Source organism: Austrofundulus limnaeus, unplaced genomic scaffold (genome assembly GCF_001266775.1).
Source record: "Austrofundulus limnaeus strain Quisiro unplaced genomic scaffold, Austrofundulus_limnaeus-1.0 Scaffold11, whole genome shotgun sequence".
Lineage (NCBI taxonomy): Eukaryota > Metazoa > Chordata > Actinopteri > Cyprinodontiformes > Rivulidae > Austrofundulus > Austrofundulus limnaeus.
Window position 1 is genome coordinate 3,608,265 of NW_013952413.1, and position 20,391 is coordinate 3,628,655.

Here is a 20,391-nt window from a genome sequence, read left to right on the forward strand (position 1 = left end):
AGAAAGTGCTGACTTGTGTTTTTTTTTTTTTTTTTTTTTTTTTCTTTTTGCAAAACTGATTTCATGCACACTGATCTTGCAGTGACAATACTTTTTCAATAAACTGGCCAGACCCACAATCCTGCATCACGTCACCACTTTCTCCTTTTGTTGGGAGGTGAAAGTAGCTTTTTATTCTAAATCATCCGTTTCTCCAGCCGCCTTGTAAACACGAAGCTTAGTTATGTACACGTAGGCAGACACACAGTTTCACTTTCCTGCCACAAGCACTAATCCCTCATCAGGGAGACAAATCTACATCATATCTGCGTAAATCAGCTGAATGAGCTTGTTAGTGGGGCGGTGTTAAAAAAACAAAAGCTAGTGTTCAGACATAATGCTCATGCATGCAGCTGGATGACAGTCTTATTTATTATTTACATAAATGTTTTTAACCTAACATTAGAGAAGTTGGTAGTTTTTCTCCCCTCAGTCACATCTCCAAAATATCACAACTGATGCTTTCAATAACAACCAAGACCGACACCTTAACTTTACCAGTTGTGCCAAACATTACCAAAACACTAAAACAGAGCCGAAGTACCTAACTTAAAAAAAAAAAAAAACTAAAACAAATCTACATACAGAGTCTGCGTTTAAGATTTTCACAGATATGATGCACAAGAATCACTAGCAGAAGATTTCAGATCGTTGGATACTGAACTTTCAAAAGTTCAAAAAACACGTGCATGTTTTGTAGTATTTGTTTGGAAAAATGCACATATAGTGATCATAATCAGCTCTGATTTTCTTGTTTGATAACTTTTTTCTTCTTTAAAGATAAAAATGGAGTTCATACTTTAAAATTGCATAGAATTGTCTTTTAGTTTGTTGGTTTGTAATTCTTTGTGTGGTAAWGGGCTGATCTGGAATAGGAAGAAAAAATTGTAAAATTAAACATGTTTTCAAGTGGGGTTCTGTTGAAAGGTTATGAACAAGAAATATCTTACCTGTTGTAGATAGCTCTTTGAGCAACCTGAGTTTGGAGAAATAATGGTTTAATTTTGGCTGAATAGGCTAGATAAAAGTGATTTAGCACAAGGCCAAGGCCGACAAGAATTGTTGTCTTAAAACATTTTCAATCTCAAATGATTTAAATCAGTTCATGCAAACAGTTTTAAACACCTTTACCTTTCCACTCCAATTTACACTGCCTGCGGCTCCACTCTGGTGTAAAGCGCAGAGGTGCTCTGAGAAGCATCAGCAGGAAATGAGAGATTGTGCAATAAATGCAGTGATAAATGGGGAAGTCAGACCAAAATATTTCATTCTGTGGAAAACAGACTGGAAACAACAGTCATTAGGGGTGCACTGATGGTTTTCTGGCAGATCTCAGATCTCTAAAAAGCCTGACCTGCCGATGCCAATACTGATTTTTTACATAGCTGACACTGTCAGATGTTATAAAGTCACAATACAACGTCAAAGTTCAAATGTTATTTTACTGAAATACTTGAAACAATACCCTTGAAACAGTACAAACTTGTTTTAACTGGACATTAGGTAGTTCTCACAGCAAAGCAAAAGAGGATAGTCGCTGATTTTCAGATTTTGTGGAGGTAGAAAAGCCAATCTTCTCCACCGATCTTTTCTAAGGAAAAGCCGATCTCCGAAACGTATGGAAATCGGTGCACCCCTAATACTCATATAACTAAAGATACTGTCCTGATGCATCTCAGTACTAAAGATATTGGGATTCTTTAATCCATTTTGTATTTTTAATGTATTGCCTTGAATTGTTGTTGTGCTAAATGGCTTTTTATTATTTTAATCATGCTTTTTGTCATATTTTTAGGATTTGTAGTTATTTTCTATGTATTGTTTTTAAATCCATAGGACCTTGAGGGACTACAGATGAAAACTAGCCTCCATGGCTAATTCTGACGTTTTCTGTAATATGCACTGTCCCTTCTTAAATAAAAAAAAAAACAAATATAGCTAGGATTTTGCTAAATGTAGCCTGTCTTTGGTCAACTATTTTGAAAATACAGATGTTGCGCTCGTTCCTTGTCCAGTTTGTGTGGTGTAGATCGACTCCACACTTGCTCTGCCAAAAATATGACTGAATCCAATTTTGGCGGATCGGCGTGCGCACTCCGTCCTGCGGATGTAGTGTAAATACTCTCACTGATCATAACGGGTACGTATTTACTAAGCAGACTGGAGCACTGCAGGACCACATTCAGTGTAAATTGGGRGCTGCACCACCATCAATTTAGACTTACATATACAGTTATCCCACCGAGACTCTCCAGTTGGAAGTGGGGTCATTTATAGAGCACCAAAAATATTAACCATCTGTAAGCTTTCCACAGAACCTTAGTCTAAAAGATCTGAACTCTTGATAACTATCTTTGTGGCTTTATGACCACTTACTGTAAATATCTGTGTTGTCTGGTTTTAAAATGCAACATGCATTCTCTTTCCCTCTTGCCTCGTCTCCTCCTTTTCCAGTATTTTATTTTTTTCTACCTTTCTGTGTGTCTCTACAAGCAGATACACATACTCTCAACACACCCTCTTCCTGAGCAAGTAGGAACATTCCTTACTTCAGACAGAACCCTATATCAGCACTCTGCCTGTGTGAACTGCTGCAGACTCAGAAATGGGATGGTGGTACTCAAACATCAATGCACACCAAAAAAAAAAGTGACATTCTTCAGCTGGTCTGYGAGGAGACAGAATCCACTCATATCTTGATACACCACAGCTTTGTACTTTTGTTTTTTCTTCTTAAAAACACAGGATGTTGTCAGAAGGACAGAGAAGAAAATGTCTTGCTTCGTCAGGTTAGGTATAACGTGAAAATCAACTTGATTGTTTAAGTTTGGGGGAAAGAAAAAAAACTAACGGTAAGATGAATGTCTTACCAAAACCCTTCAGTTATTTCAAGCTCTTACTGGTGAATGTTGCACAAGAGCACGTGTTGTGACAGCAACAAAAAGACTGTCAGGACTGCAAAAATGTTGTATCTAACAAACTCCCAACCACACCATTTAATTTACAGGGAAAGGAGCTTAAACAACCAGGATGACCATCTACAGCAGGTGCTTAATTTACCCCGTCAAGCTTATGTGTGAATATGTGATGTTTGTGCAGCTGCTCTTCCTGCTGCAGAGCTCTATGCCTGTTATCCATGGGAGGATTTCCATTTATTTCTCCCATGATGCTGCAGTGTGATGCTGCAGCATGCAAAATCTCTCCTTGCTGTCTATTTAGACATGCAGGTATATATCAGTCCCAGTCAGATGGCTGGGCTGAAAGCGTGGAGGGGATTTATTTTAAAAAATGGAAAAAGACAGGGGTGTGACATTTGGCTGTTTGTTACCCCCCAATGCCAGCAGTTCACAGGGTGATGACAAACTGTGACTTCAAGGGAGAACAGGCTGTAAAATCCATCTACAGTCGTCTCTATTCAGAGGGAATCAACACATAAACTAAGCATGGGCATGCACGTCTTTTAATTTGAAAAACAAAAATGATATGTGGAAAAATGAGCGGCTGCTGTCGGGAAAGGAGAGGCAGCAGAACACTCTGCTCACCGGGGAGCAGCTAAGTAACAGACAGGAGAAATCAATGCAGAGAGTCGATGGACAGTCATTAAGTCCGCACTCCGACATATGTGGCAGACAGCCTTCACAATGCTGCGCCGATACAAACAGAAAAGAAGACTTTACGCAGGCTGCCAAGCATAAACAGCCATTTGAAGGGAGGTTAGGACAACCAAACTAATGTTACTGTGGCGGAAACCAAAAGAGGAAGCAGGTAACGGTGAGCAGAGTTGAGTCATGTTGATTGAACTGGTTRTGTTTTCAACAGACAGGTTAGACCAGGGGTTCTCAAGCTATTTGGGTCTGGGGACCCCTTACAAGGGCAAAAAAAAATTCCAGGGACCCCCTCATAACCCCACTGCTGTTTTAAAAGATAATGTACTGTCAATTCAACCCTTAAATGCCATGTGAATATATATTTTTATTAAGTTTATTATGTTTGTTTTATTAGTTCATTGTTCTCCATGCATTTTTAAAAATAAAAACCAGATTAACAATTTAGTGATACCTCTCGTGGACCCCAGTTTGAGAACCTCTGGGTTAGACCACACGATTCGTGGTCTACATTTTATACAGAAATAAAAATAAAATTCTRATTCAGACTTCAGTACAAAAACATAACTGTAACTAAAAGGTTTGATGGGTGTAACTTTGGCACTTATTGGATCTCAGGGTCAAGGTGAAACGCTTCACTCGAGTCAAACACTGGTGAGAAGAAGTCTGTATAATAATGCCTTAAATGTTTTTAAATGTTGAACAGTTTCTACATGAAGAAGTAAATTATTCCACAAATAAAAAAACTGCAGAAGGTACAATCAGCTTAACTGTTATGTTTAAACCTTGGAATATCTCAGAGCATCTGGTTGTTTGATTCAGTGTTGTAGATGATGACGTWTGGCATGTAGGGCAAACATCAAACATGATAATATAAAACACACTGAAGGGTAAAACAGAACCACGCCATTACAAGTCTTAAAAACTAACAACAAAATGTTAAAATCAATTCTGACATACAGTGTCAGTACAGCTTATTCAAAAAAATACTATCTACTAAAGTAAAATGTGAATATACTAAAAGGTAAACTGTTTCATAAGATTGACTGCAAAAGCTTGATCGTGTTTATTTTTAAAATCGGGACCTTGGAACATCTAAAAAAAGGTGGAGGGGTGATGTATGGATGTACCTTAAAAGTAAGCAATAAAATCTTTGAATCAATATGATAACAAAAAAAGAGTGGAAAGAAATGTCAGAGTTATGTTCCATGTTTTTAGAGCTACTGTGTTGTAGACAGACAGTAAACGATACAAGGACAACTGATTTAAACCAACAAACAGAGCATTACAGTGGTCTCAACAAGAAGTGATCAAAGTAGGAATCTATTTTTTTAAGTCTTTGACCAGGAAATATGACTTCACTTTGGCAATACAGTATCTCTTGATTTACCATCTGAACTTATCTGTTTATCTAAAGCCACTCAAAAAATGACACCAAGATCCTTTCAGGCTTTACTATCACCCATAGATTTTAACAGTGTTTTCATTGGAAAATCACCGTCTAACCTATTAACCTGGCAAACCAATGAAAAAGAATGATAATGAACCCTAAAGGCTGTAAGTATAAAGTGAAAAGTAGGGTGGAGCGATAAATCGATTTAATCAATTAATTTGAATTTGCCATTTATAAAGATTTAGTTTGGGGAAAATCTGGATTTTATTCCCACCAGTGCACTCTTTGGGGCTTCTGTAGTTCAGAGGTCACCCCACCTGTCCCTCAAGATGCTTGGTACATGACATGACAATATGGCAGCTGGCGAAGAGGATCTACTTCCCAAAAAAGTCACTGTTCCTCCAGTTTTCTGGAACTGGTTAGGTTTTGCAACCTCTGACTTAGAGCAACAAACACCTCCCTGCAAAATCTGTTTGAAGGCTCTTTCTACAAAGAGAAGGAGTACAACAAATTTGTTTCAACACCTGAAACAGAGGCACTCCGTTAGAGCTGGGCGATATGATCAAAATTTTACATCACGGTATTTTCAATATTTTCACCGGTTTCATGGTTTTTGACGATATTTTTCTTTTCATCACAGCTCAGCTGATAATAAAATGTACAAACCCTGCTTATTGAGTTTTTTTCTTTTACTGTACCTCTGTCTGTGTYGCTGTTTCCCTCCTCTGTGTCTGTTCTTCTCTGACTGGTGGTTGGAGACAGTARTCAYGCATTTTGGTCCAGTCGTGAAGGAGGAGGGTTAAGAAAAGATTATGATCGGGTTTATTGTTTTATGTTATTTATTAAAGCTTATCAGCACGACTCACCTTGCACACCAGTCAATTCTAACTCCAGTACGAACTACTTCCTGCAGGCTTTTCACAATGGAACCACGTTAAGTCTCCATCAGCATAACGTCTCCATATTAACTAACCGCGTTAAATCTAACCGTGCACATCACTGAAGAGGTGTTTACTACATTCAGCGACGGTGAAAACGGGATGTTTTTTTAAACGTCAGTCAATATAAGCAGCGGAATCGCCACCCGGGGCTGCAACTAGCTGCTCCAAACGTTAGCATGCTAACGCACATAGTGGTGCAGCAAGGAAAAATGTCCCCCAGGAAACAACAGTTCACTGGCGGCCGCCATTAAACATTCCGCTATTTAAAAGTCCGGTATTCAGAAAATTCATACCATAACAAAAATAAAAACCGGTATTCGATACAAAACGGTATACCGCCCAGCACTACACTCCGTTAAGTGGTAAATAAAATTGAAAATTGAATTTGGGATGAAAACATACCTGAGAATTTTTTTTTTTTGGGGGGGGGGGGGGGGGCATATTGCCCAGCCCTCGTGAAAAGGAAAGGACCCAAAAATGGATCCTTGAGGGATTCCACAAGTGAAAGGGGCTGCTGAAGCACTGTCAAACTCCTGTTTGTCATCGAATCTACAGACAGTAACTCTGCCTTTAATTTCAGTTGCTCCACACCTTAAGGCCCAATGTGTATTTAGCTTTTTAATCCATCTCTCATATTTATTTTAACACCTGAAATTCCAGTTCAACGACCTAATCATTTATAGTCATTGCTTAACAGATGTATTTTTTTTTTACTTGCAGCTCTGGAAAACAAAGTCAGAATGAAAAAGCAGTGCTACAGAATTCTAGGAGCGTTGTGAGGTGATGGTAAAACGGATGACAAATTRTTCATAAATGACAGCGAGAAGAGGGAGTAATGACCCAAGTTCTCATCTTATCAAGCGATCTGGCACTGCAGTAGCAGAGCAAACACCATGTTCACTTTTGGATGATCATATCTGGTCTTCCCCTCTTCCTAATCCCTCATTTCGACCCCTCCGGTCACCTCTATCTTTCTTTTCCACCCACAGCTGAGGTATGAACCACAGAACCTCACAGATCTGATAAGCACTCACTTTTACTCTCACAAATCGACCCCRAGTGGCTGCCTGACGACAGACACATCCACTCACAGTCCACAGTTAACACCTGGATGCCTCTCTTCTGTCAGCTGCGATCTGACACCTGGGGGTGTCCATCATTAGATGGGACCCTGAATGAATCAAACCTTTAAARCAATTTAATAAAATAAAGATGGGTWATATGCMGTCGATCAGCTACAGACACATGCAGGAGAGCCAGGGGAGGGAGAGAAAACGCCCTGCTCGGYTCAGTCATGTAGGAACTCCAGCCTCATAGTTCTGCTACACAACATCACCTTCGCATAAGCTGCTGGTTTTTTTTAAGTCTGCTGAGGCCACATCTGGACACCACCACTGGTTTCTGCTCGTTTTTTTTCCCTCTCCTTTGTCAGCCATCTATGAGCTCTCCTCATACYCAAGCATTAGAAGACATCATCATATTGCTCATGAATCCAATTATTATCATTAATATGACAAACAGTAATAACGATGTTACCTTTGCAAATAGTGAAATACAAATAGGTAAGTAGGAGAGGTGAGGGGTGCGGAGAGGGGGAGATCAAGGAAAACACAGGATATAGTAAGGAAGCACAGATTTAACACTATCATGTCTGAGTGTGTGCTGTCCTTTAACAATCAAAAAGGCATTTTGAAAAGTTCTTGCTTTTTTTTTTACCTTTAACTTGAGTTTCGTATTCGGCCACGATCTCCTTGTCCTTTCGGAATTTCGCCGGAGACGTCATGGCTGAGTTTTTTTGGGAGACCAAACCGCTTCTTTTTCCCCTCGCCGCGAAGTCAGTTTTCTCTAAACTGCCCAGTTAAAGCAGCCGAGGATGTAATGAAAGGAATGCCACTTAGGAACCGGCTTTTAGAAAGAAAAAGGCTAGAAAGAGAGGGGGGAAAGAAAAGAGAGCGCAGAGAGATTGCAGCTCCTCGGTGTGCCCGTGGATCTGTATTGTCTCTCTCACTCAGGGCGCATTGTGAGTTTGGCGCTGCTGCTGCTGCTGGATCCGCCGCCGCCGTGCTTTAACGCTTCCTCAAAACCGGTTCTGGAGCAAACAAGTTCAGCTGGAAAAAAAATCATTCCCTTTTTAAAAATGTAAACACTTACAGCCTCTAAGTACGTCCTGACAAAAGTCGTTTTTTTTTTCTAGCTCAAAAAAGCTCTGCGTCGTAGGAGCCCCTCCGCCTGTCTGAACCAAACTGCACCGCTGCTCTCTTGCCCCTCCTGAAGTGAAAGAGAGGAAACCAAGTGGTGATGAAGTGAATGCCTGCTGGTCAACTCTATAAATCCGCAGGACAAACATGACAACATTCATTTACACAYAGAAATATATAAACAACAACACAGCCTACTAGCTAGCTAATGAGCTAGCCTGGAATTATACATAAAATTACAGAAATTGTCTAGTACCTTTTTGACAAGTTCTTTGAAYTTTTGCTTATCCATAACTGTTCAACAAGCTAAATACAAGTTTTAAAAAAAGGCAGATATAACAACTTTAAAACGAGAACGCATTTKGAAGTATATTCAAACAATATTTGAACACTAAAGTTCAAACTTTTTCCTTTTTTATTAGCCACGCCTACACGAAACTTCCCACAGACAGGGGTCTGCATCATTTAGACGCCAGCGCACATGCCGGCACACTAGGAGGAATTTACGCATCTCAAGCTTTATGTCAAATGTTCCGCCTATATCCCCCACATAGTTCATGTGACTTATACAAATACAACATGGCTGTTTTTTTAAAATACCAGGATCAAAATATATACATTAGGACCGATTATATGTTGAGTGTGGTCATTTACTTACTGTGTATTGATTACAGTATTTTGTCTATTTTTCGTTACCTTAAAAAAACCCGCACTCTTTATCTTACTCTTAATTTTATTGTTACACCGCCCGCAAAACGCTTTATTTCTCGCTTTAGGAAATAAACTCCTCCCTTGCCACCTGTCATTCTAGCCGTGTCATGCACCGCTTGACCGATAAGGAGTAAACCCAATGTAAGGAATTTCAATGACATTTTTCAAAACCAATAGGTATCGTGCATTGTAAAAGTAGACGTTTCATTGTAAAATGTTAACCAATCGAAGGAAGCTTTTGTAAAGCTTTCGACCAATGACGTTGACTTTCTTTGCACCTATCCAATCAAATTCAAGTATTGGGTCTTTTAAAAACAAGTTTCAGGAAGTGTCCTTAAATAGCAGGAAGTTGTAAACAAAGCTGACAGCTATTTGGCTAGCTGTTAACTACACCTGAATCGAATTAGCCGCGTAAGAGAAGCTAAATGGTTTATTTCTCAGTAATACAGCAAACAAACTGTAACGTAGGGATCGCCTTGTGGTTGTTCCGTGCATTTGTATAGTTAGGTTCACGTTAATTGTCTCCCGTTTCGACGCTACGAGGGTAGAAAAAAGCTAACACAAGGACGTTAAAGCAGTCATTGTCCTCAGCTGAGTAAACAAAAACCGTGCATTAGTCAAACTGTACGAACACTGAGCAACATAGGTACGCGTTAATAGTTTTTTTTATTATTATTACTTATTGGACAGAAAGACCGAGAGGGTTCGTTTTGTTGTTGTTGTTTTATATTTAGCAAAACAACAACAATGTCAACATCTAACGCCAATTTTAAGAACAAGTGTGTGACCCAGGTGAACTGCATCTTCTGTGAGAGTCTGCTCTGCACCAGAGGCATGAAAGCAGTGCTGCTAGCAGACACCGAAGTGGAGCTGTTTTCCACGGATATACCTCCAAACAGGTAGCTGCTAAATGTGTTAGCCCTACTGCTGCTGGCTGCTGTTTATGTCTGATTTTTGTTGTTGTTATTGTTTATAGGCTCAGTGATATTTGTTTTACCAAACTGTRTGAAGTCAAAACTATTCATCTGTAGGTAGAAAAACATGATTCGTTAGTTTATGTGAAAACATGATACTGGTGTAATGTAGGACCTTTTTATTCTCATGTGTAATACCTTTTTTAAAATGCACTTTCCCTTCAGAACKGTGGACTTTGTGGCCAGCTGCTACTCTACTGAAAGCTGTAAATGCAAACTGAGAGACATTGCATGTCTCAAATGGTGTGTAAACCTTTTTTGTACCTATCAGTGTTTGCCCAAGGATGAACATTTGCTTATGTGAAAAGAACAAAGATCACAATTACCTTCATGAATGCTGGCAAAAAAACTTGAATATACTCCTGACATTTCCCCAGAAAGTGAAACAAAAGCTTAGGACTTGTTTGTCTTTCTGGCTGTCTTGAATATAACTATATTTAATGTATAATTTTTTATTTGTTTCTAACTTTTGAGAAGACCTTAGTTCTACCGTGGGGCCTTTCACTGCTTTGTTTTGCCAGGCTTTTGTTGTAGTTGTACACAGTGGAAAAAATAAACATCTGCTGGATAATAGACAGCCTCTAGTGGAGTTAGCACTTTTCAGAAACGCCCCCAAAGAAAGTGCTGACTTGTGTTTTTTTTTTTTTTTTCTTTGTTCTCCCTCTGTCCTGCTCCCAGCGGCAACGTTGTTGGCTATCATGTGGTAGCCCCCTGTAAACCCTGCCTGCTCTCGTGTAACAACGGCCATTTCTGGATGTTCAATAGTGACGCTGTATCTACTCTCAATAGACTGGATGCGACAGGTCAGTATGCACCCCCACCCACTTTTTTTTAAATATAGAACAGGAGCTCTGTGCAGGTGTTCACTTTTCYAAATGTGCTTGCAGGTCTGAATCTGCTTCTGTGGGGAGATCTTCCAGAGCTGGAGGACAGTGAGAATGAAGAATCAGAAAGCCCCTCAGAGGAAGAGTGTATTAGGTAAAGAGAGAAAACACAAGAGGATGTGGTTRCTAGAAGAGTATACAAACCAGGTGGGGGTGAGACAGGAAAATGTGTGTTAAAGGGTAATTTAACACTGAATCACATAAAGCAGATAAGCTCTGCTGTGATCCGTTAGCCCCGCCCCCAAACAGWGATGTCACGGCAGGTGTTTTTGCTCCAGCAGACGACACGCACCACCTGCCGYGACATCATTTATCAAAGAGTGGCTTTTCGTGTTGAATTACCCTTTAACATGAGACCAATGCCTTTCTCCTTTTGTTTTTCCRCTGTTAAAGCACAGACACACAGTTTTCAACTTTTCGCTTCAACATTTAGCTGAAGATGGCAAACGTCTAGATTTCCTAAAATAACGTTAGCTYACATCTTCGATCCGCCTCAAGAGAAGTGTGTTATAAAAACCAGTGGAACTTATCTGTGAATGCTGTGCTTACTCAAGCTGTTTATGTTAAATTATTATTTTTTTTGGAGATTGCTTCAATTCACCTATTTTTATTTTGATTTGTTATCTGTACRCTGAATATGCTGTTATAAGAAAACTCCAATTCTGAGTTGTACTCGCGACGTGGCCTGGTGCTGAATGAAACCTAGAGTGCTTTTTTATTTTTAAACTCTCACATACTAGAGTAATGGCACAATTGTTAACTAATGTACACATTTCTTGCTTTTTAAAGGGCRTATTTAATTCAAGGTACCTTTACAATTTATCAGTGAAAGATGTGGATACGCTAACACAGTTTCTTTGTGTTTGCTTTTACACTTGTGATGACAGTGGTACTAGTTTAACACCCAGATTTTGTACTAATATATATACTAACTAGTGATAACCAGCTGCTGTGTTTCAAAAGGTCCAGATGTCACAGAAAGATCACTGATCGAACATAAACCTCCATATTGTGTTATAATACTGTTTGGTTTTATGTATCAGCGTAMCTGTAGCACCTGAGGTGGCAAAAAGGAACTCCAAAGAATCGTTTTTATTTATTTTTTTGTATAAATTGGCCACCTTATTAAAAACGGTTATATTTGTGGGGGTGCACCAATGCCACCTTTTTTTGCAGGGGGCTCAGAAGACAAGTACTTACAATATCAAGCACTGATACAAGTATTAATAAATACCAATATACTGTTTGAGTAGTAGAACTTCTAAATTTGTTAATGTATTAAAATACATTTTTTCCAATGCCACCTTTAAAACAATGTCCGTCACATTTAATTACATGATAAGTGAAATAATTTACCCATAAGGCAGCTGTTAAGTGTTAATCAGTGACCCGTGGTGAAAGATTCTGATAAGCACAGTTAGTTTTGGACCAGGTCCAGTCTGCACCTTTTGCTCCCCTCTCCTCAGAAAGCTGTAGCTTGATGATGGCCCCTGGCCCGGATCCTTGCTAATTCACCGGGAAGCTGCCGGAGTGCTCACCGGCCCGACTTCCTCGGGTCGATAACTCCTTTGCCGCTTTTTAACAATGTCCTTTTTCACCTCGACGATAACGATGATGATGATGAAGGCCTTCGTTCTCTTGCCAGGAATCTTCATCTCAGATCTGTGTTTTCTCAGTGCCCCTCTTCTGCTCCATCGTTCCCTTAAATACCTCGACACAGATCATTTTTCTGGTGCTGTTTATTAGCGATGGCTTTACCAGCCACCTGCTAGTGAGGAGCGTGGATCAGGACAGCTARCTCACTCGGTTAACGTTGCTCCTGGTGCATCCCTGCTCGGTTTATAGGACATTTCACATTTTTTCAGGAAACAGGTTGCGAGGGTAAAGACGGAGCGGACAGCTGACTTGAAAGCTTGTTTTTACCTCAGTAAAGCTGTGAGCTGACAGGCGAACCACAGTTAAGCTSTTACTCAGCTCCCTGACAAACTCCCCTCGGTTAAGACGGGATGAACCTCGAAGTGTTTAAAACTTTGTGGCAGTGCTGCTCTTGAGCCCCCGCTGTTGTTTCAATGTAAATATGACAATCTTGTCTTAAAGTAAGCACCTCTGAGTGGATGAAACTGTCGGCAAATCCCATAAAGGAAGCAAACGTTGAATGTTACACTTGTTTTTCCCCCTGAACGCAGAAAAGAAATGATATTTATTTTGCTATGTTAATTGGCCCCTGTGTTTATCTATGCTGCAGTCTATAATTGTAGGAAAACAAATATTGAGAAGGAAACTTTTTATTTTTTCACAACTGACAGTCTGTTATAGACCAAATCCTGTGTGATGAAAAACATCACAACAGCCTGATATTTATTAAATACACAAACCAAATAACTGTAACCTTATTTTTTAACATACTTTGTTTACAAAATCTTTGATTTGTCTTGTTCCAGTATCTGTTTTTTTATTTAATATTTCATCTTTTAGTGCTTTGTTTTTGTATGTTAAGAGTTTGATGTGTACAGGTTTACCTCATGATGGTATTGAATCTGAGTTTCCTCTGGCTAGGATGATTGTGAAGTGATAATCATGACTATTTAAATGACTTGTTTCTGATGYGAATAACTTGGATTAACATGCCCTGCTGATGATGTATCTTTTGGAATTGCACTGAAACTGCTATGGTAGTTTAAAAAAAGATTTGTTTTTTGAATGCTTGTTAAGTTAATAAACTTTGTTTTTCAAAAAAAAATCTTGAACACTTGTTTTTCCTGTTATTGCTGATTTGAAATCTTCAAATGAAGATATTCTGATGGAAGTCGATAGCATTACATGCTCTGCTTTTTTTCTTGCTTTAAACAGCATAGTCACTTTATGTGAAATGACTATTACAGTAAATATAAAAACATTGCTAATTTAGTTCTTTTTTTTTCCTGCTTTTAATCAAAACATGGTCCCTTCTCATTTTGCACGTCTGAGATAATCGGTGTGAATGCCTTATGGCATTTACCAAAACGTTCAGCTCATTCAGGAAATTCCGGCTCTGACTTTTGGTATTTCTGCTATTTATACTTTTTTTTTTTAGCTATTTCCCTTTTTTAGCCACTTTTTTGCCATTGAAAATGAATGGTGTTATTTTCAACATCCTTAAAATCCTTTAAAATGTTTCTAAATGTTTACAGCACCTTACACAATTTGTTCTGCTTATGCTCTTTTGAATTTCCTTGTGCAAATTTTAGTTTATTTCTGCTATTTCAGCTAAAATTCTTATTCCTGCCATTCCTCTGCTATTTTCTGCTTTTTTGTAATTCTTTTATTTTGTGCTATTTATGCTTCTTACAGATGCTTTCTGCTATATTCAGCTATTTGCTGCAATTTTAGCTGATGTTCAGCTGTTAATAGCTAAAGTTAGCTTTTTTAAGCTAAATGCACATTTTTTGTAACTATTAGAACTTATTTCTGCTAAATACAGCAAACTTGGTTTCTTATGCTCCCTTATGCTAATTAACATGTTTCCAGCTACTTTTTAGCTGTTTTACTGAAAACTTCAGCTGTTTTAGCGATTTTACTACAAATTCTTTTTTTTTTTTTTTTTTTTTCAGTTTTATGGGTTTTTTTTCTACTAATTTTGAATTTTTCACAACCATTTCACCATCTGGGTGCTACTTTCAATTTGACTGCTACCTTTAGCTTATTTTTATGTTAACTTTAGCTGCTAATTTGTACTATTTGCTTCTTACAGTTGCTTTCTGCTATATTCAGCTATTTGATACAAATTTAACAAAATTTTAGCTGTTATTAGCTGAAGTTATCTGTTTAAACTAAATACACTTTTGTAGCTATTAGAGCTTCTTTCTGGTAAATTCAGCAAAGTTGTGTTTCTTATGCTTCCTTATGCTAATTAAAGAACTTTCTGCTACATTTTAGGTGTTGAAAACTTTGGCTGTTTTAGATATTTTACCACAAATGATCACTTTTTAGTAGTTTTATGGGTTTTTATCTGCTAATTTTGAATTTTCTACAACCATTTTACCCTCTTGGTGCTATTTTCAACATAAGGCTGCTACCTTTAGCTTATTTTAATGTGATTTTTAGCTTTTTTGTGGCTATATTAGCTAAATTCTATACTTCTTTCTGCTTTATCTCTGCTTATTACTTTTTTTTTTTTTTTTTTGCAATTCAAAGTGCTATTTTTGCTTCCTACAGATGCTGTCTGCTATATTCAGCTATTTGCTGCATGTTTAGATTATGTTTAGCTGGTATTAGCTAAAGTTAGTTTTTTAAGCTAAATGCATTGTAGCTATTGCAACATTTTTTCTGCTAAATTCTTCAAATCTGTGCTCCTTATGCTAATTAAAACATTTCCAGCTAATGTTTAGCTATTTTACTGAAAATCTCGACTGTTTCAACTATTTTAATAAAAATGATCACTTTTTAGTAGTTTTATGGTTGTTTTTCTGCTAGTTTTGAATTTTTTTTTACAACCATTTCACCATTTAGGTGCTACTTTCAACTTGAGAGTGCTACATTTAGCTTATTTCTATGCAAATTTTAGCTTTTTGATGCTATATTAGCTAAAATTCTGCTTCTGTGMTTTTTCTCTCCTATTTTTTGTAATTATTTCTTCTACTTTGTGTCTATTATACTTCCTGCAGTTGCTTTCTGCAACATTCAGCTATTTGCTACAAGCTTAGCTAATGTTCAGCTGTTATTAGCTAAAGTTAAATTATTTGAACTTGACCAATTTTTGATATATTGAGCTAAAATTATTGGCAGCTGAGACTTGGCTCTATCATAAATAGCAGATGAAAAAAATCCAAGATGGCCACCAAAGAGTTTTAAAGGCATTTTTCTCTGCCAATGTTTGAGATATTGACATGAAAACTGGTAGCTGAGAGCAAGCTTATCACATAYTGAAGCCTCAAAAATTCCACAATTGTGGCCAAAGCTRTTTTGGCTACTATTTCCTTCTTCTTACAGTTGCTTTCTGCTATGTTCATCTATTTTAGTTTTTGCTGAATCAGCAAAAATTTAGCTCCTTTTTATTGAATTTCTGCCCTTTTGTTTGTATTTTTTCAGATTCCCAAGTTTAACTTAAAATAATAGTTTTGTTATTAAACATTTTCAGCTCACTTTAAGCAGCTTTCAGCCAAAGTTTTCAGCAATAGGCATTCACACGAGCATTTTCGCAGGAAATGCAATTTCTCTGGTTTACGTAGCGATCAGTTCAGTAAAATCTATCCAGTTGTTCATTAAATATTTAATAATCAGACAGGGTTGACTCCATAATTTAAAATGTTTGGAGCTGAGTTTTAGACCGATGCAGACGTTTTGTTCAAATTTGAGAAAGTGTAAAATTTCTTCCACAAAGCTTCTTGAAAGAAAATCAGTTTTTAAGTCTTTGTGATCCTCAGTTACCTGCATTGTTCTGATCATTTCAGCGTGATAGGAAATCTGTGCATCATGAAACTTTACTTTCTCTTCCTGCTGATTTTGGGAGGTGGATTTGTTTGTGCACGCTGCAGCTGTCAGGACACGTTAAAGACAAACTTGGCGAGACGGAGAAAACTGAACGTCTCACCCTGGATTTGCACAAATTTGTTGCAACTTGACTACTTCAAAATCATAGCATCAGCTCTCCATTTGCTATAAACTTGCCAAACTAAAACCTCTCTTGACCTGTTACAGTCTGTGCAGAATGCAGCTGCCAGGCTCCTGATTAGATCTAAGTTTTGTCATGTGACTCCACGTTAATGCAACTTCATTTGCTCCCAGTTCATTATCAAGTGAAATTCAAGATTTTGGTTTTGACTTGGCGAGCTCTGCATGGTCAGACACCACATTTCTGCACTTTTACATTTTGACACTCCTGTCAGGGCTCTGAGGTCGTGTGATAAAGACATGCTGATTGTTCCTCGGACAAAATTAAAGACGAAAGCAGACAGAGCTTTTTCGTCTGTGGCTCCAAGGCTCTGGAACTCACTTCCTCTGAATTTATTAAAATCAGCAGACTCTGTGGACTCCTTTAAAGCTTGGTTAAAAACTTACCTTTTTAAATCTGCTCTGTCTAACTTTATTTTATTTATTTATTTATTGTTTGTGTTTGTTGAAGCACTTTGTGATCCCTGTCTTGAAATGTGCAATATAAATAAAGTTTTACTTACTTTGGTTTTCCCCAAACGAGTCATGTTGGTTTATGTTTCCTGATGAGGTGATTTGAAGTTATGGTAAATGGATTGAACTTATAGAGCACTTTACCAAGTCCCTCCGGACCCCAAAGTGTTTTACTCTTACATTCACATTCACACACTGATGATGGCAAACTACACTGTAGCCACAGCTGCCCTGGAGCACACTGACAGAGGTGGGGCTGCCATACACCGGCGCCACCGGAACCTCTGACCACCATCAGGGTGAATTGTTTTGCCCAAGGACACAACGACTGAAATGGCTGGACGGGGGATCAAACCGGCAACCTTCCGGTTCCAGGACGACTCCCCTAATCACTCTGCCACAGCCGCCCAGGCTAGAGTATAAACCGGTGACAACAGTGCCTGGCCAAAGTATTTGGCCCCCTTGAACTTTTCAATCTTTTGCCACATTTCAGGATAAAGATATAAAATTTTATTTTATTTTTTTTGTTTAGAATCAACAACAAGTGGGACACAGTCGTGAAGTGGAACAAAATTTTTAGGATATTTTAAAGTTTTTTAACAAATAAAAAACTGAATAATCGAGCGTGCAAAATTATTCGGCCCCTTTGTGTTAATACTTTGTAGTGCCACCTTTTGCTGTGATTACAGCTGCAAGTGGCTCAGGGTCTCTATCAGTTTTGCACATTAAGAGACTGAAATTCTTGCCAATTCTTTCTTGCAAAACAGCTGGAGCTCAGTGAGGCTGGATGGAGAGCGTTTGTGAACAGCAGTTTTCAGCTTTTTCCACAGATTCTCGATTGGATTCAGGGCCATTCTAACACCTGGATATGTTTATCTGTGAACCATTCCATTGTAGATTTTGCTTTTTGTTTTGGATCATAGTCTTGTTGGAAGATAAATCTCCGTCCCAGTCTAAAGTCTTTTACAGACTCCAACAGGTTTTCTTCCAGAATGGWCCTGTATTTGGCTCCATCAATTTTAACCATCTTCCCTGTCCCTGCTGAAGAAAAGCAGGCTCAAACCATGATGCTGCCACCATGTATGACAGTGTGTTCAGGGTGATGACCTGTGTTGCTTTTACGTCAAACATATCGTTTTGCATTGTGGCCAAAATGTTTGATTTTGTTTTCATCTGACCAGAGCAGCTTCTTCATGTTTGGTGTGTCTCCCAGGTGGCTTGTGGCAAACTTTAGACTCTTTATGGATATCTTTGAGAAGTGGCTTTCTTCTTGCCGCTTTTCCATAAAAGCCAGATTTGTGCAGTGTACAACTGATTGTTGTCCTGTGGACGGACTCTCCCACCTCAGCTGTAGCTCTCTGCAGTTCATCCAGAGTGATCATGGGCCTCTTGGCTGCATCTCTGATCAGTCTTCTCCTTGTTCCAGATGAATATTTAGAGGGAGGGCCGGGTCTTGGTAGATTTGCAGGGGTCTGATACTCCTTCCATTTCAATATGATTGTTTGCACACTGCTCCTGGAGATGTTTAAAGCTTGGGAAATCTTTTTGTAGCCAAATCCATCTTTAAACTTCTCCACAACAGTATCTGCCTGGTGTGTTCCTTGGTCTTCATGATGCTCTCTGCACTTTAAACAGAACCCTGAGACTGTCACAGAGCAGGTGCATGTACAAGGAGACTTAATCACACACAGGTAGATTCTATTTATCATCATCAGTCATTTAGAACAACATTGGATCGTTCAGAGATCCTCACTGAACTTCTGGAGTCAGTTTGCTGCACTGAAAGTAAAGGGGCTGAATAATATGGCTCTTCAGTTTTTTTTTGTTAAAAAGTTTAAAATATCCAATAAATTTTGTTCCACTTCACAATTGTGTCCCACTTGTTGATTCTTCACACGAAAAAAAAAAATATTTGAAGCTTGAAATGTGGCAAAAGGTTGAAAAGTTCAAGGGGGCAAATACTTTCGCAAGGCACTGTATTTCTATAGGGCAGCATCCAGGTATATACAGGTATAGGGTAGGGCATAATACATTTTAGGGTGATAGTAACTGAGAGTCATCCCCAACATGTGCTTTGAGCACTAACATGTTTAGTGAGAGCTTACATTTTAACACGAGATGAGAGCAAAAGGGCTATAACTCCATCTCTAAAGTGGACATAGCATGCTTTTAAATCCTTCTGGACCTATTTTATTTCGTATCAATTCCTCCTTAGTCTAACTTTACCAGCCACTATTGCTGTTTTTCTGATGTGCATCTCAAAGCAGTTGGTTTTGGTACAGTACCTTTTCAAGGCCCGCGCCCATCGGCTTCTAGACCGTCCACTCCGGTTTGAGAGAGAGAGTGGAGGGTTTTCTAGGGGTGCACAAATGTTTTTTTATTCACAGTTCAACTAAAAGATGTCAACAATAGAAGATTTGTCCATCCAGACCTACATGTTGGAGCCAGAGTCTGACCTAGACARGAGAATGAAGACGACCAAATTGTAGTTGGTAAGTCCAGACCGTATTTAGCAGTTCTGTCGCAAATAATTAATGTAATAGTTCGGAAAACGTCATAGAAAATAGAGAAAACCAAATAGGTTGAAAAATCCATCAGACCCAAACAAATTATAAAGGTATTTTTGCAGAACCAGGAGAGACTAAATTTAAATTCTCGACCCTTGACTCAAACTTCTCAACAAAATGCATTAGCAACCAAAAGTGGATTATGTCCCTTAATGGCTGATTTCCTTCAAAGAAAAGGTCTTTATTTAGTAAAAAAATAAAATAATAAAATAAAATAAAAACGTTGACTAAAACACAGCTTATTGAGTACATTTTAAAACAAATCCAATTTTTTCAGCTTGATCAACCTAGGAAATTTTGTTGAAATTCCAGCGGGTACAACATGACTTGTTTGAACTTTCCTTTTTCTTTGCACTGATTCCATGTCACATTCTTCCACTTGTGCTGCAGCAGCATGGAGAAGATGGAGCCGTGATTGATGCATTTCATCATATCTGCTAAGACATGACTGCTGAGATGAAGCTGCTTTCATTCACATATGCAACGCCTTGGGAGGAAGCAAAACAAAACAAAACTAAGTAAAAAAAAAAAAAACGTCCACATCCACAAACACAGAGGATTGGGTCATACGTAAAGATACACATATTTAAATTCTTCGGCAATATTTTTAAACTTATTTTTTCCTTTCTTTTAAGCTTAAAAATCGTTTAACATGATATTAATATAGTGGAATAACATTGTTCCACAAGACTCCTTATTCTTACTTTTACAATAAAGACATGTTTTGTGCTTCCCTCTAACATAAGGCCAACACTGGTGTGGAGGATGGAAATCAAACATAATGTAAGAAGTAAAAAGTAGATTAAAAAAATTCTGTAATTATGTGGAGGTCCATTGAATGCAGTCAATAAGCTTTTGGTTTGGTGGGAAATCTTTAAAATACTGTAGCGCTCTCTGCTGGATCTTATCTGCAATCACACAGGCAGAGAAATCCCATTAGAAAATGTTACTATAAAAAAGGAAATCTGTTTGAGTTG

The 20,391-nt window shown here is 38.3% G+C and overlaps 2 protein-coding genes across 2 annotated transcripts in view; one reads left to right on the plus strand and one right to left on the minus strand.

The window, feature by feature from the left end:
* Nucleotides 1-8,612, minus strand: part of srgap2 (SLIT-ROBO Rho GTPase activating protein 2) — a 77,686-nt gene extending 69,074 nt beyond the window's left edge. The window contains 2 exon segments of the mRNA XM_014002073.1: nucleotides 7,695-8,246; nucleotides 8,433-8,612. Coding sequence (XP_013857527.1) covers nucleotides 7,695-7,761 — 67 coding nt within the window. The 5' untranslated portion in view covers nucleotides 7,762-8,246; nucleotides 8,433-8,612.
* Nucleotides 8,613-9,237: 625 nt separating this feature from the next.
* Nucleotides 9,238-13,481, plus strand: LOC106513311 (protein FAM72A). Its single transcript, XM_014002074.1, has 4 exons — nucleotides 9,238-9,786; nucleotides 10,027-10,104; nucleotides 10,540-10,664; nucleotides 10,749-13,481. Exons 1-4 carry the CDS (start codon nucleotides 9,635-9,637, stop codon nucleotides 10,841-10,843), a joined length of 450 nt encoding a protein of 149 aa, XP_013857528.1. The 5' UTR covers nucleotides 9,238-9,634; the 3' UTR covers nucleotides 10,844-13,481.
* The last annotated feature ends 6,910 nt before the right edge of the window (nucleotides 13,482-20,391 follow it).